A 17,845-nucleotide genomic window follows, 5' to 3' on the forward strand; every position below is an offset into this window, starting at 1 on the left:
GCCCCCAATTTTCTACCACTCACTAAAAAAAGAAAGCTGTGAAAGTCCAAAAATAAATGTCCACAGAAAATTTTAGGTGTACAATAAAAAGTTCTGCCAACATTTTGAAACAACCATTGCATAGAACAAAAACATTTACCAACACATAATAATTGAGTCTTATGCCAAATGAAAATAGAATTGTGGAATCCACTTGAAAATGTCATATTTACTTACGAATATAGAGAAATAAATCCAACAGTGGAATTTTCACTTCCTTTATTCAGTTGACTCAGTTTCCTAGAGAGAGAAAAAAAAATTCTATTTAGGATTACTAATTGTTTGTAATGTCAAAACAGTAAAAGAATTACTGCAAACTGGAGTTTTATAGTGTCATACATTTGAAAAATCACAAAACAGAGTGAAATCCATTTAAGAAATGCAAATTACACTGAAGTATGCTCTTGACCAGACAGGACTACAGAGCATAACTAGTATATAGCAGGGATATATATAAGTGGCAATAAGGGGAAGCTGGATGAAGATGACCATAATTTTAATTAGCATATAAATAGTGAACACAGGAGGGACAGGGGGAAGGTGTTAAGTTATGCCAATTACACAGTGCAACAGTCTATTCCCAATCTTTCTAGATGCAGATCCACAAACAATTCTAGGGTCCTGCTCAATTAAACATTATGTATGGAAACTATTGTCCAAATACCTTTTAAGTACCAATTCCATGTATTATTCCTCGCACAAGTAGAGAACATGCTGCACTTATGATTCTTCAGCAGGAAAAAGGCATGAGTGGAGAGAAAATTCATGGACCTATACAACCTGAATATGTAGCTGAGAGCCTTGGACAAATTGTCAGAGATAAATAGTACTTGCTACAAAAATACAAAAAGACTTAGGTCCCAGTGAAATTCATTTGTACCATATAGCATTGGTTCCTCAAAGTTGTTACAGCCAGAGGGTGGTAATAGGGATGAATCTCACTACCTATTAAATCCTCCTAATGGCATGCGTCTCAAACAGCCTCTGACAACCAAATCCAGCTCTAGCCTTCACGTGCTTAAGCTACTAAGTCCAGTGAAACCGTTTCTACTGACAGAAGAAGGGGCGAAGGCAAGTTAACGATGCCTTAAAACCAATTGCTTTGGGCAGATGGGGTTTGTCAAATCTTCACTGCTTTGTGGCTATACCCAGTCATGTGGAAGGCTTCAAGAGTAAACCTCAAGGGAAAAATCCAGAGCTGGAGTCCCAAAGGCAGACCTATGCTGAGTTCAACATCGACTGGTAGCTCCTGCGACGTTGCTGGTGCCAAATTGTAATTCCTTTGGGTTCATCTGATGTGTGAAGAGGGGGAGCTTGCTACATGAGCAACAGCTTGCTCTCCATATTGTCCCGCCCTGGCTTTTGGCTCTAAACAAGTAGAACACAAAATCCATGGTCGACCCTAACCAATGAAAGCTCATATAGCCATGTACTGTATCTTTAACCTTTTGAATTGCTTGGCAGATTCAAGAGTGCATGAGCATTTTGGTTGTTCATATGCATTTTAATTTCTCATTTACAGCTTGGTTTGTGAAAAGGGAGAAAAACATTAGCCTTCAACATTAATATTATGTGGAAGGGAGATCCATCAGATCAACCAGAGTAACTGCTGCAACTATACAGAAGCGACCAGACTGAGCTACAGCCAAGCAGCTCCAAAAAGGGACCCCTCAAGGCTAAAGGACAAAAAGCAAAGAATCACCTTTTGTGCAAGTTAATATTTCCTGCAATACTTTAGAAAAACCTAGAAGCTGTGCTGGTAAATTCATACCAAAACATTAAACTTTGGTAAAATATATGACAGTTTCATAAATATTGACAGGTATAGGATAAAAGTAAACATGAAGTGCATTTTTTCTTGTAAACAAGACTAGGATATTGCCAGCAAGGCCAGTATTTATCCCTCAGCACCAAATGTCCTATATGGCAATATGGGTGAAAGCTCTCCCACACCACCTACTGGCTTTAACACAACTAAATCACTTGATCTATTATTTCCAGAGTTCAGAAATAAATCTTTTGTTGCTGGTGAACAGTCACAATTAAGCTAGACTAGGGAAATATATCCTTTTAAAACATATTTGAGAACTTAATGAACTTTTACAACTACTTGATAGTTACATGATCATTATCGGTATCTGTTTATTATTCAATTAAATTTAACTTTCTCAACTGTCTTAATGTGAAATGAATTCAAATGCAGGTTCCAGGATTACTAGTCTTCGTACATAATATCGTGCCACTATAATCAAGACATTGATTACCAAACACCCCTATTCATAACGTAATATACCTGTAGACTTTAATGTCCAAAAGAAATCATTGACCAACTTAAAGGGAACTTTACACTGTTTCATATATTTTTTTCCTGCACTATATTATGAGCTTAATGCAGTTAATGAGACATGGTCTGTTCACCATCAATGTCTTCATCTTGATTTTGTAATAATCATGACCATTATTAAACACCAATCTTTAAGAAAACAACACTTACTTGGAAATGATTATTTCGGGAAGAATCTCTGCAAACCTCTTCTGTGGTTCACCATTCACATTTTTCTTGCCCTCAATAGGTATTATCTAAAAGTCAAATTTCATTTTTGGGAAACAAAAATATATATATAATTATAGCTTTTCTCTTCAGTGTAGCTAATGAAATATGAATACTGGCTCCATAATCTTAATACCCAAGTACCTGACAAAAATCTCAGGCTTTTAGCAGCCATACTTACATAGAGAATTAGTCGCTCAAAGATGCAATATTTCAAAACATCAAAATATTGAAAAAGCATTTTTGCTTGTAATATGTTGCCACTTTAAACCCGACATTATTTAAAGCTGTCCAGACTTTCATTGTTCTTGACTGATACAAAGTGATGCCTACAGGTGAAATCTCATTTCTGCTTCTTTTTGGTTATTTACTATAACTGCATTTAACCTAATACTAATCCTTCAGCAACTCAAATATAATTATGCTGTGGGTAATGAAGGATAGGAGTGACTTTAATGTGGAGGTGGTTAAAGAAATAGTAGTTGCTCTGTCCATCATCTTCCAAAATCCTATAGATTCTGGACTGGTTCCAGCAGATATAAGGAAATGTGACCCAGATTTTCCTTAAGAAATAAGGGAGAAAGTAAAACAGAGAACTACCAACATGTGAGCTTGTCAAAGATATCAAAATTTCCCCAATTATCTATACTACAGGGTGCAACATCAAAATTTGTTGTAAATAATATAATTAAGCAATGTTAACATTGATTTATGAAAGGGAAATTGTGCCCACTGTGTTGGAATTCTTTGGAGGTATCTACTCAAATAGATGTAGATGCAACGATTTTCAGAAGATTTTTTTCCCTAAGGTCCCACATAGTCACTGAGCAAGGGGATATATACCAGCATTGACAGAGTGGGTTAAGAAATAAAAAACTAAGTGGGAATAAAAAGGTTCTTCTCAAGTTGACTGTAGCATAACACAGGGATTGCTGCTCTCGTCCTTTCAGACTCTAAATCATTAATATAGAGTCTGAAAGGACCCATTTAACAGTTTTTGTGTCATTATTATGGGTGGTGGGGTGGAGATACAACTCTACCAAAGGAGGTGTAAGACACTCCTTCCCTCTGCTAGCTTGCAGGTCACCTTGCAGGTATAGCACCTGCTTAGCACCCGATCAGGGTCACATGAAACCATGGGAACAGCTGGTGGATGGTTGTATAAGCAACTGCTGTGTATCATAAGTCCAGTTTATGAAACCACTGATGCCAGGCAGACAATCTCTGAAGAGTATTGATAATGGCAGGGATCACCTGTCTTGACACTGCCCATAAGGCGGCAATAGCAAACCACTTCTGTAGAAAAATTTGCCAAGAACAATCATGGTCAGGATAGGAAGACCATAATCACCCACAAAACGGCACATAATGACTATGTGTTATCAGCAAATTTGGGGGGGGGGGGGGGAGTGATTAGTTGGTAACAATGAGGTTGTAAAAAGAACTCAAAATGATATATGACGATATGGAAGATGGACACCATATGGAAAATTGTAGGGTTATCCATTGTTAGTGAAACTTAAATACAAAGTACTTTTTGAAATGTTGAGAGTCTGGAAAATATTGAAGTTAAAAGGACCCCAAGTCTCCTGTATGCAAATAATCAGAGGTGAATATACAGGTGCAGTAAGGAAGACAAAAGGAATTCTGACCTTTACTGGAATAAGATTTCAATATAGGAAAAGATTTGTCTCACTGCAATTAAGTAGAGCCTTGACAAGACCACATGTCACATTATCAAAGGATACCTGCTAAAAAGAGAGTGCATCAAAAATTCACCAGATTCGTTCCTGGAACGGCAGGTCAAACATACAAAGATACAAAGATACAACATACAAAGATTGAGTTGACTACGTTGCGCTTTCAATTTAGCAGAATGAGAAGTGACATCATTGAGACAGAGCCCAGCAAGGTAGATGTATTTCCAGCTCAGAGTCCAAAATAAAGGAATAGGTCATTTAGGAAAAAGTCAGAAGCCATTTCAATGGGGTGCAAGAAAGCTTAGGAAATTTCCACCTAAGAGGCTTTGATGCTCAGACATTATTTGCATTCAAAAGTGAAACAGATAAATTTCTGGATAAGAATCAGAATCAGGTTTAATATCACTGGCATGCGTCATGAAGTTTGTTAACTTAGCAGCAGCACTTCAATACAATACATAACATAGAAGGAAACTAAATAAGTAAATAAAATACAGTATATGTATATTGAATAGGTTAAGAATTGTGCAAAAACAGAAATAATATATTAAAAAAGTGAGGTAGTGTTCATGGGTTCAATGAACATTTAGGAATCGGATGGCAGAGGGCAAGAAGCTGTTCCTGAATCACTGAGTGTGTGCCTTCAGGCTTCTGTACCTCCTACCTGATGGTAACAATGAGAAAAGGGTATGCCCTGGGTGCTGGGAACCTTAATAATGCCCTTTCTGAGACTCCACCCCTTGAAGATATCCTGGGTACTTTGTAGGCTAGTACCAAAGAAGGAGCCAACTCAGTTTATGACCCTCTGCAGCTTCTTTCAGTCCTGTGCAGTAGCCTCACCCCCCACCCCATACCAAACAGTGATGCAGCAGGTCAGAATGCTCTCCACAATACTTCTATAGAACTTTTTGAGTGTTTTTGTTGTCATACCAAATCTCTTCCTTCAAACTCCTAATGAAGTATAGTTGCTGACTTGCCTTCCTTAGAGCTGCATTGATATGTTGGGACCAGGTTAGGTCCTCGGAGATCTTGACACCCAGGAAATTGCTCACTCTCTCCACTTCTGATCCCTCTATGAAGATTAGTATGTGTTCCTTTGTCATACCCTTCCTGGTCCATAATCAGCTCTTTAGTCTTGCTGACATTGAGTGCAATGTTGTCACTCCAACACCACGCCACTAGTTGGTATATCTTGCTCCTGTTCGCCCTCGTCTCCATCTGAGATTCCACCAACGGTTGTATCATCAGCAAATTTATAGATGGTATTTGAGCTACGCCTAGCCACACAGTCATGGGTGTAGAGAGGGTAGAGCAGTGGGCTAAGCACACACCCCAAGGTGCACCAGAGTTCATCATCAGCGAGGAGATATTATCACCAATCCGCACAGATTGTGGTCTTCCAGTTAGGAAGTCGAGGATCCAATTGTAGAGGGAGGTACAGAGGCTCAGGTTCTGTAACTTGTCAATCAGGATTGTGGGAATGATGATGTTAAATGTTGAGCTATAGTCGACAAACAGCATCCTGACATAGGTGTTTGTGTTGTCCAGGTAGTCTAAGGCCGTGTGAAGAGCCATTGAGATTGCGTCTGCCATTGACCTATTGTGGCAAAAGGCAAATTGCAGTGGGTCCAGATCCTTCCTGAGGCTGGAGTTCAGTCTAGTCATGACCAGCCTCTCAAAGCATTTCATTACTGTAGATGTGAGTGCTACCGGGCAATAGTCATCAAGGCTTCTTAAAGGGATCTGGGGATGGTATAGCAAAACTGAGAATTCACTTCTGTATATTCCAAAATATGGATCTTTGGTCTTCAGGTGATGTTTGCTATGCTATCCACCCACTCACTGGTGCCCAGGTTCCAGTATTCCCTGTAAACTCACCCCCTTTCTATGCTCCCTCAGGGTTCCTTTTCCATCCTCACTTTAAACTTGCCAGTTTCAATGGAACAGATATTATTTCACTGTGTAATATTTTAAAGAGTTAAAGTATATAGGGTTATTAATAGAATAACATCTAATAGTTTGGAGCACCTGTTTGTCCAGCACCAAAGGCCCAAGCATGCTGGATACTGCACTGAGGTAGGGAGCAGCTGTGATCCGATTAAATGATGGAGCAGGGTCAGAGATGAATGAATGGCAGACACTTTTTATTTTTAAGGTCTTATCAGATGGATGCAGGGTACAATTCAAATTAATCTAAAACAAGATTACAAATTAAAGCTGCCATTACAAATTAAAATGTAGTAATTGGCATTCACTGAAACCAATTCTTCATGGTAAAGATGATAGCTTGAAAGGGAAGCCGATGCCAAAGCCAGATCAGCTTTCATATAACTGAGCTTAGTTATTAATTACTTATCCATTACTCAAGATCACAACACTGCTGGCAGTGCCAACATTTATTATTTTTGCCTGAGAAGATGGGGTTTATTAAACAACCACAGTCTTTCTGGTGAAGGTACTCTGTTGTTGGATGTGAAATTCCAGTATTTAGATCCAGTCATATAATTTCAAATCAAGACAATGCACAACCAGTACAGGAGTCTGCAAGTAGTGATATTCCAATGCTCCCACTACCCTCGTCTTTCCTATGGTAGAATACATGGGAGGTGCTGTCAGAGTGACTAAGAGATGTAATTTAATTCAAGTTTAATTGTCATCCAACCATACACAAATGCAGCCAAATGAAACAGCATTACTCCAGGGTCAAGGTCGGTACCAACAGTCACACACAGCACAAAGCACGCATAGCACATATAAGATAGAAAGATACTGCCACTCAATAAAAAAGTCCAAACTCAAGCCATCCAACACAGCCAAAATCTGTGGATGACCTTGTCTTCTGTCAAGCAAACACGTGGGCGAGGGGTGGGAGGGGGCCAGCACCAACTCCAGCCTTAACGCCTCAGTGGAGTATACCAACGCCACCTCTTCCCGGCAGCCGTAAACAGACAACACCATGGCTTGGTCCTCACACATACAAGATAGCAAACACATAGGATATCAATCAAATATAATCACACTATAGATATATATAGTCCAGACCCTGAGACTATCGTCCTGCCAAGCAAACATTGGAGTGTGGTGGGGGGTATTAGCACCAACTCTAGCCTAAATGTTGTGCCACGCTACATCCGGTGGGGAGCCTTAGCTCCGATGCCTCTCTCCCAGTAGCTGTAAACAGGCAACACCATGGCTTGAGGCTAGTCGTTCCTACAACTGAGGACACACAGCTCCCCTGCCATCCACCCCTACTCTCTGCCAATAAATCAGTAAATTGAACTTGTTGCGTACCACATTAATGCCCAAGAGTCTTGCGATGACAAGAAAAGCAACCAAGACGGTCACTCACTATTTGACTGTACTCTTCGTTCAACTCAGGCAGCACGTCGCTAGCTCCTTCATTTCCTCTGCCAGCAAGCAACTCCCCAATGGGGTAGACCTGCAGTACTTCAAGTTCTTTCTCTTTTTTTTGGTGTGTACCTGCATGCGTGCGAGTCTGTGCATGTGTGCGTCTGCGTGTGCATGCGTGCATCCGTGACGATGTCTTTTTACAAGGCGCAGAGCGAGGGAGACTGTGTGGCGTGCCACTCCTCACACAGACATTTTCGCGGTATTTTTCCCTTTATTTTATGAGGTTGAGTTGTGATCTTGACACTCAACCCAGCATGGATGGAAAGTGTACTCGGGAGTGGACCCGACTGGTTTTGAACCCGGGAACCTCTGCTCCCTGGTTCAGTGCCGATGTCATTGCGCCACCAGCCGGCCCGTACTTTAAGTTCTTAATACTCAACATGATCTTGCGATCATTAAAAATACATTTAAATATGGCAGTAGCACCATCGAAGCCACTGCAACCAAACACGTCGCCATCTTACTGGAAGATCTTGTTTACAGGAAAATCCTCGTTGATTTTGCAATTGCAATGCATTTTTCGCAAGTGGTTCTAATGTGCACCACCTAAAAGTATCATGACAACACCTTTTAAAAAGGGAAATGCGTAAGTATTGAAAAGAAAAACGTTAATGCACGCGAGAAATACAAAGCCATAGTTCAAACAATACCTTTTGGTAAAGAGCCATTGCATATGCAACACTTTTTACCTTGCTGTAAAATTCTGATATCAACTGTAAATTCTCTATGAAATCACACTTGAAATACCTTGAAGACCACGTCACTTCCATTATTTATTGTCTGAAAAACTTCTCCAAAGACTCCCTCTCCAACTTTTTCACACTTCCTGAGTTTGGATAATGGAATGCATTCTTTAAAAGAAATAGGTCCATTTTGATGACATTCATTGTATACTTTCTCTTCATCTGATTGGATTACTGATAGAAGTAATGCAGATGACAATTTTTCCTGAAGGGCAATTGAAAAAGAGTTGTACGATACAATTCAAATATTTGCATGTTAATATTTATCACAAATTAAATTCCATAAGCCTCTGATATTAAATAGGTCAATTGAAATATCTTTTAATAGCACTAACAGTATCAAAAAATATTAGAAGTCTTCATAGTTGTAGGGAAGGTTAAAGCAGCAATAATCTTGAAAATATTTTAAATTCTTTGTTACATCCTACATCCCATATAGTTAGTTTCCAAAAAGTATGACTTCTTAGAAACAATTTTTTGGGACACTGCATTATAAAACATTTAGTGACTGATATTTCTGCCAGTGAATAATTGTGGCCCAAGGAAATTCATCTTTCATGCATAACATCTTAATCAGCATGATCCATCTGTTCAGCCTCCCACTCTCTTCTTTATGCCCTTCCAGCTCCAGAAAACCTGGCACATTCCATTTTTGTTTTTATTCACTCATCTACATGATATAAATGTCACTGGCAAAGTCACCATTAATGCCCATCCTTAAACACCCATGGAAAGATGAGAGCAAAAAACGATTTTTCAGCCACTTGGGAAAAGTAGTCAAGGTTTGGCAGTTTCTGTTCAATAGCTCTGTGGAACTATGTTTCAGAATGTTTAAATTATTTATCAGCATGATATTCATTTGTAAATTTTAAATCAGATGTTTGAATTATGTCACAAAACTCAAACTGGGTTAAAAGACACAAATAAAAATTAAAACATGTAAATATCCTGCAAAGAAATCATCAATTGCTCACTGCTTTCATGAATCTTTTGTGGTCAAATGGACAAACATTAATTCCTTGCAATTCATATTACTTGATTCACAATTTTCTTAGGCTCCAAATATCTCTGGCAAGCCTTTCAACTGTTAAGATGTGAATTGAAAGTTGGTGTGCAATATCTTGACTGTGCAGATGATTTATAATTGCTCTCATGGAATTCAACAAAGTCAAAGTGAAATTTATAAAACTGAGTTTGTATAGACAGGACTTTCCTGTCTTTTTACTTTTGCGTATTTTACTTTAAGTTAATGTCTTCAAATTTTTCAAGCATTATTTTGGTGCTTAGCCTCAATACCCACCACTTCTGAACTTTCGAATAACTTGGATCTTTTCATGCTGCTGCAAATTGGAGTTGGAGATAAGTTTTCCATCGAAACCAATGTACCCTGGGGTGCAATCAAATTACTTTGATTGTTGCTCTGTGCTCTTTGTGAGGCACATGCAAATTCCAGACTGCTTTCGTTTAATTTCACAGGCGTAATAACTGGAAGAAAAAAAAACAAAATCAAAACTGTCTTTAAGTATTGCATATACTTAAATCTCATAGAAATGTTTAATTTACATTGAAAGTTAACAGACTGTAGTTAGGCACTCAAAATTACTTCAACTTTAATGGCAAGTTTGATTATAATATAATAGTTGATTAGGATAAATGACACAGCAGCTTCACTGAAGCATCATTAAGGTAAAGAGGTGTAACCGCAATTTGTTCAATGTGTGGGAATTTAAAAAGTAACCTTTATTTACAGCATTTTTAAGAAAATAAGTTAACTATACTGAGATAACACAATTAAAAAAAAAATCAACATTTTGGACAGCAAAACTGTTTATGAGACTACCACCCAACATTTACAACGGAAATTGATATATCAAATTAGAATTTTTACTTGCAGTCTACCACAAATTGACTGCCATGCCTTCATGAAATAATGAACTGGAAAAACACCTGAAGCCCCACCACAACATGAAATAGGCAGGGTTGATGCAGGCCACAAGTCAAAAAATAAATAAATCACAGATCACATATCCTAGCTGGTTTTATTACAAGTGCCTTTTTTTTTTTTTTGAAAAGTCAATTGATAAATGGAATAATTCCAAACCTTGCTTTTTTTTGTGAAGTGAATGAGCTGCCTTGAACCTTGACCAATTACGAGAGCCCAGGGGCGTGGAAACTGACGAATTCATAAATGATGATTGTAAGTTCTTTTTCTAGGTTTAAAAGCAAACAAAAAAAAATCAGTTATATTGTACAGAACATAGACATTGGGTGGCTCTACCTTATCTTTAGGCCTGATTATCTGGAAGTGAGAGTGGTAATGTTAATAAATTTGGCTGGCAGAGCCAGCAGATTTTTGGAGATTATTAATACAAGATATTCTGCAGATGCTGAAAATCCAGGGTAACATGCAAAATACTGGAGGGACTCAGCAGGTCAGGAAAAGGAACAAAGGGTAAAACCATTCATCAGGAGTAAAAGGCAGACAGAAGAAGGTGGGGCAGGGGAAGGAGTACAATCCAGGTGACTAACTACTGCCAAGATGAGGCCACTTTCATGTTAGAAGAACAGCACTTCATATTCTGTCTGAGCAGCTTCCAATCTGATGACATGAATGTCGATTTCTTTAACTTCTGATAATTTCTCCCCCTCTTCTTCCATTCCCCATGTTGGCTCCCCTCCCATCCCTTCTCTTCCCCTCGCTTGCCTATCACTTCTCTCATGCCTCACTTCCTTCCCTTTCTCCCATGGCCCACTCTCATCACCTATCAGATTCCTACTTCTTCAGCCATCACCTCCCAGTTTGTCACTTCACCACCACTCCTCCCCCACCTTCCTACTTTCCCCCTCACCTGGCTTAACCTATCACCTTCAAGCTTGTACTACCCCTCCCCACCACCCTCTTATTCTGCTTCTTCCAGCTTCCTTTCTGGTCCTGATGAAGGGCCTCAGCCCAAAATGTCAACTGTTGATGCCCACTTCATAGATACTGCTTGATCTGTGGGGGATCATTAATTCTCTATGTCACTTCCCACAATCTCTTCTATCATACAAAATTCACATGATTTAATTATGTCACTCATGTGTCTCTTTTCTGCAATACGACAAAATTTTATGCCTTTCTTACTTTGGATATACTCAAGTACAACAAGCTGTAATACATAAATAAATAAATAAATAGATTGCCTCACAAGTCTCCCTTAAAACTTTCCTCCTTTAAAACTATGCCTTCTAGCATTTGACATTTTCACCTTGGGAAAATATTCTGACTACCTATGCATCTCATAATTTATATAGTGAGGTCATCTCTCTGGCCCAGACACTTTAGAGAAAAGATTGCTTGCCCAACCTCTTCTTGTAGCTAATCCAGGCCATGTTCTTTCTAATCCAAGCAATTCCTGGTGAACATCCTCAGCATACTTGCCAAAGCTGCCACATCCTTCCTGAGGTATGGCAACCAGTACTCCAAATGTACCTTAAAGTTTTTATACAACTGCAACATGACTTTCTGAACTAAGTACCCCAACCAATGAAAGCAATCATGTCATGTGCCTTATTTATGGCCCTATCTACTTATGTTGCCACTTTCAGGGAGCAATGGACCTGCGATTTACTGTATACTTTCCACCCTGCATTTGAGCTCCCAAGGTAAAACAACTGTTCAAATTAAACCCCATCTACTGCTTATCTGCCTATATTTCTAATCAATTTATATCGTGCTGGATCTTCTGTCGACCTTCTCACTATCCATAACTCTGCCAATTTTTGTATTGCCTGCAATTTACTAATCAGACCAACTACATTTTAGTCCAAATTATAATATAAAATATAAAATCAAGTTTGTAAGACATGATCTATGCTGCACAAAGCCATGCTGACTATGGTTGTCCAGATGCAAGTTTAGCCTATACCCAAGGATCTTTTCTAATAATTTTCCTACCACTGATGAATGACTCATCAACATGTAATTTTCCAGTCTGTCTTTATTGCTTTTAGGTAATGATCTCTGTCAAAGCCCCAGCAATTTCCTTTCTTGCTTCTCTCAGTAATCTGGAATAAATCCCATCAGGTTCTGGTAATTATCCGCCTCAAAGTTCTTTAAGAGCTCTAATGCCAGCTCTTTCTTGACATCAAGATGACCTAGAATATGAACCTCCCTGATCCTGCTACCTTCTATGCCCAACTCTCTGGTGAGTACTGATGTGAAATATTCATTTACCACTTCACACATTGACTATGGCTCCAAACACAATCTCCCTCTTTTGTCAAAAGGTGGTTGCACCCACTCCCGCATTACCTCGTTTTTAAATCTATATGCAAAAGGCTTTGGGATTTAATCCTATACAGAGGCTTTCCGTGACCAGTTTCAGCACTTCCGACTTCTTGTTTAAGTTCTCTCTCATTTCCTTTGTAGTTCCTCAAAGATCCTGTCAGATCTCAGCTTCCCCAACCTTAGATATGCTTCATTTTACTTTTTGCCTAAATTTGCACCATCTGTTACCATCCAAAGTTCTCAAACCTTGCTGTAGTGCTTGTCTTATCTCGTGTGACTGGTTGCCGCACTCTGTATGAGAAAAATCAAATTACGTAGTACTACACTAGGTGCTAGTAGGCCATCAGAAGCTCTAGGAGGCAGTGAATAGAAAACACACACTCCTGGAGGCAAGTTTTGTTTATAAAAACAAGATATACAAAATATTTACATGAATAAGAACAATTCAAAATTCCAATATTCTGTTTAGGTTCCAAATCTCAGATATCAACAAAAAACAAATTCTTGTTTAGTTAGAATCAGTGAGATTCATTATAATAACCTTTGTTACTTCAATTTCTCTCACTAATTAGATCTAGTATTATTCCCCATTTAAGTGTTTACAGACTAACCTTTCCTTTTTATTTATCCCTAGTTAGTTAGAAAACTAATTGAACTCCTATTCTTCCATATTATGGTTAATTTCAGTTTCGGTTCAAGTCAATATATCTACAAATTGAAATTCAAAAATTATATATCTATACAGCTTAACTCCTTTCACAGCAATTCTCCATCACAACTTTTAAACAAAATAAATCTCGTTCAGTAACTTATCAAAGTCATTGCAAAAATAATCAGTTCTTGCAGAAAATCAAATTCAGATCCTTCAACTGAAAATAAACTTGCACATCCAACATTAAATCCTCTACATCATGAAACAATTCATTCCCACGTCTGTTCTTCACTATCTTGTTTCTTGTTTCGTTGGATCAAATAGTTGATCATCCACAGAAAGTCGATTCACAAACTTATTCAAAAAGAAAACCTGACCAGATCCCTTGATGTGATTTAACAGAACTAATTCCCAGTAACATGATCTTGGACACTCGTCTCTGCCGATATTGTCTCATTAGAGCTGCTGCTTGTTATAGCTGTAGCTTCAATAGATCTTTTAATGTTATCATCTCTCCTCCAGGGGTTTCACCCTGAGGTTTTCAAGTAAGGTAGAGATACTTAGTACAAATTCCACTTTCAACAGTTTATATCTTTAGTTTCTAATAGTTTGCTGCATTTCTCTTGCTTCCCGCGCTGCGTCAGACATGCCCTGCTCTCAAATAGCTTTTATTCATACGAGTTCTCTTTTTTAAAAAAAACTGGTAAACTTCACTTTCACCTCTCCACAGATGGAGCTTTCTAACATTACATCCTTAGGTTTAATTAACCTGGCTTACATTGCCATCTTGTCTTTCTTCCTTACACAAAAAAAAAATTGATTCTTAATTCTGATCTGCTGATAGAAAAACCTACAGCACAATATAGGCCCTACTGCCCACAAAGCTGTGCTGTATATGTCCTTACCTTAGAAATCACCTAGGGTTACCCATAGCCCTCTATTTTTCTAAGCTCCATGTACCTATCCAGGAGTCTCTTAAAAGACCCTATCATATCCACCTCCACTACCGTCGCCAGCAGCCCAACCACCCTCTGCGTAAAAAAATTTACCCTTGACAATTCCTCTGTACCCACTTCCAAGCACCTTAAAAATGTGTCCTCTCATGTTAGCCATTTCAACACTGGGAGAAAGCCTCTGACTATCCACATGACCAATGCCTCTTATCATCTTATACACCTCTATCAGGTCACCTCTCGTCCTCTGCCGCCCCAAGGAGAAAAGGCCGAGTTCACTCAACCTATTCTCATAAGGCATGCTCCCCAATCCAGGCAACATCCTTGTAAATCTCCTCTGCCCCCTTTCTATAGTTCCCACATCCTTCCTGTAGTGAGGCGACCAGAACCGAGCACAGTACTCCAAGCGGGATCTGACCAGGGTCTTATATAGTTCCAACATTACCTCTCGGTTCCTAAACACAATCCCACAATTGATGAAGGCCAATGCACTGTATGCCTTCTTACCACACGGTCAACCTGCACAGCAGCTTTGAGTGTCCTATGGACTCAGACCCCAAGATCCCTCTGATCCTTCACACTGCCAAGAGTCTTTCCATTAATACTATATTCTGCCATCGTATTTGACCTACCAAAATGAACCACCTCACACCTATCTGGATTGAACTCCATCTGCCACTTCTCAGAACAGTTTTGCATCCGATCAATGTCCCGCTGTAACCTCTGGCAGCCCTCCACACTATTCACAACACACCCAACCTTTGTGTCATCAGCAAATTTACTAACCCATCCCTTCACTTCCACATCCAGGTCATTTATAAAAATCACGAAGAGTAGGGGTCCCAGAACAGATCCCTGAGGCACACCACTGGTCACAGACCTCCATGCAGAATATGACCCGTCTACAACCACTCTTTGCCTTCTGTGGGCAAGCCAGTTCTGGATCCACAAAGCAATGTCCCCTTGGATCCCATGCCTCCTTACTTTCTCAATAAGCCTTGCATGGGGTACCTTATTAAATGCCTTGCTGAAATCCACATACACTACACCTACTGCTCTACCTCCATCAAGGTGTTTAGTCACATCCTCAAAAAATTCATTCAGGCTCGTAAGGCAAAACTTGCCTTTGACAAAGCCATGCTGACTATTCCTAATCATATTATGCCTCTCCAAATGATCATAAATCCTGCCTCTCAGTATCTTCGCCATCAACTTACCAACCACTGAAATAAGACTCACTGGTCTATAATTTCCTGGGCTATCTCTACTCCCTTTCTTGAATAAGGGAAGAAAATCCGCAACCCTCCAATCCTCCGGAACCTCTCTCGTCCTCATTGATGATGCAAAGATAATCGCCAGAGGCTCAGCAATCTCCTCCCTCGCTTCCCACGGTAGCCTGAGGTACATCTTGTCTGGTCCCAGTGACTTATCCAACTTGACGCTTTCCCAAAGCTCCAGCACATCCTCTTCCTTAATATCTACATGCTCAAGCTTTTCGGTCCACTGTAAGTCATCCCTACAATCGCCAAGATCCTTTTCCATAGCGAATACTGAAGCAAGGTACTCATTAAGTACCTCTGCTATCTCCTCTGGTTCTATACACACTTTTCCACTGTCATACTTGATTGGTCCTATTCTCTCGTGTTTTATCCTCTTGCCCTTCATATACTTGTAGAATGCCTTGGGGCTTTTCTTAATCCTGTCCACCAAGACCTTCTCATGCCCCTTCTGGTTCTCCGAATTTCATTCTTAAGCTCCTTTCTGCTAGCCTTATAATCTTCTAGATCTCTATCATTATCTAGTTTTTTGAACCTCTCATAAGCTTTTATTTTCTTCTTGACTAGATTTACAACACCCTTTGTACACCACAGTTCCTGTACCCTATCATCCTTTCCCTGTTTCATTGGAACATACCTATGCAGAACTCCACGCAAACATCCCCTGAACGTTTGCCACATTTCTTCTGTACGTTTCCCTGAGAACATCTGTTTCCAATTTATACTTCCAAGTTCCTGCCCGATAGCCTCATATTTCCTCTTACTCCAATTAAACACTTTCCTAACTTGTCAGTTCCTATCCCTCTCCAAAGCTATGGTAAAGGAGATAGAAGTGTGATCACTATCTCCAAAATGCTCCCCCACTGAGAAATCTGACACTTGATGGTAACTAAACCATTGTCTATCATAAATGGTAACATAAATTGACATAAATAATGGTAACTAAAACAATACCGAGCCAAAATGAATTTATCCAAAAAACTGTGATAAAGCAACCTGACTTTTATAACATATAAAGTGCAACAAAATTCAATTGCAAATTCTTATGATTGTCATTCCCTGGCAACACTGATCAGTGGTGGAGCATACCCTTATGATGGACCAGAGGAAAAGGTGCTTGCATTATCAAGATGCAATTCATGAAGTGCAGGGCCTTCTCAGGTTACACATATCCTAACAACCAAAATCTAACTTTATGCAATTTCACATATATGTTTTTAAGCATTTTGCACTCTAGTAATAGTAAAATGTTTCAAGGCATTTGTTAATAACTCTATACAGTATATATTTCAGTAGGTTAATTGTGACTAGGTTTCAGGGTATTATTCAATGAAATGAAATTATAGCAAGCATATAAATAACAATACAAAGTGAATTCTCTTAAAAACAGGTATTTGACAAAGAGTTATAGGCTTACAAAATTGAACCTTTACGTGACCCAGGCCAGCCTACAGTACACTAATTACAATATGGTATCAAGAAGTTCAACTTAAATGTCATGTTTAGTTACCAGTCAACACATTAGACTTGCATGTCTCTTATTTACCTTATAAAGGAGAGTATAAATTAAACAGCACAATGTGCAAAGTTTTACAATGCAATATTCATGTTAAGCCTTTGTAGCTTGGATTTAAAAGTGCTCTCTCCCGATAAGGTGGCCATGGATTACCATTAAATTTTCCAGTCTGCTTTAAGAATCCAATGAATCTGTCCTGATCTATAAAGAACTCCTAAAAATCAGACATGGACTTACCTAAAATCAGTCGCACAAAATCTACTCTCCCAAACTATCAACTAAGACTGTCGTAATTAACCTTCTTTCAATTCAACACATACCACTGATGTCCTGTCTTATCGATATCAATCTTGCAATGTCCAGAATCATTACTGTTCAAAATACTCTCACACTGAAACACCAATCACCTGGATAGGCTCACTTCCCAAAGCAAGGCCTGGTAATGGCTTCTTCCTGTCATGAACCCCATGACGGGTTAAAGTACCAGCAGAAATGGAAAACACTTTGGAGTCCAGTATTGCTACTAACTAATGATATTTATTAGTAACCACGCAATACAGTAATATAAATGCAGATAAATCAAACAGGTTAGCAACGATTATATATAAGTATGTATATCAGTAAGTGTGGAAATATATGAAAACCAAGCTTCTTCAAGTCTAGGGGTAAATAGATAGTCTTACGATGATGAGTAAAGTTCAGTTCAGTTCATGGTATTGAGTTGAGTAGTGAC

At 39.0% G+C, this 17,845-nt stretch overlaps 1 protein-coding gene across 1 annotated transcript in view; it reads right to left on the reverse strand.

Moving 5' to 3' along the window:
* Positions 1-17,845, reverse strand: part of haspin (histone H3 associated protein kinase) — a 79,633-nt gene that overhangs the window by 20,861 nt on the left and 40,927 nt on the right. Inside the window, exons 5-9 of the mRNA XM_072254396.1 lie at positions 10,546-10,654; positions 9,745-9,929; positions 8,449-8,649; positions 2,534-2,619; positions 217-279 (exon numbers count right to left, since the gene is read on the reverse strand). Coding sequence (XP_072110497.1) covers positions 217-279; positions 2,534-2,619; positions 8,449-8,649; positions 9,745-9,929; positions 10,546-10,654 — 644 coding nt within the window. The remainder of the gene's footprint in view (positions 1-216; positions 280-2,533; positions 2,620-8,448; positions 8,650-9,744; positions 9,930-10,545; positions 10,655-17,845) is intronic.

The sequence above is a fragment of the Mobula birostris genome, chromosome 3 (genome assembly GCF_030028105.1).
Source record: "Mobula birostris isolate sMobBir1 chromosome 3, sMobBir1.hap1, whole genome shotgun sequence".
In the NCBI taxonomy this organism is placed as follows: domain Eukaryota; kingdom Metazoa; phylum Chordata; class Chondrichthyes; order Myliobatiformes; family Myliobatidae; genus Mobula; species Mobula birostris.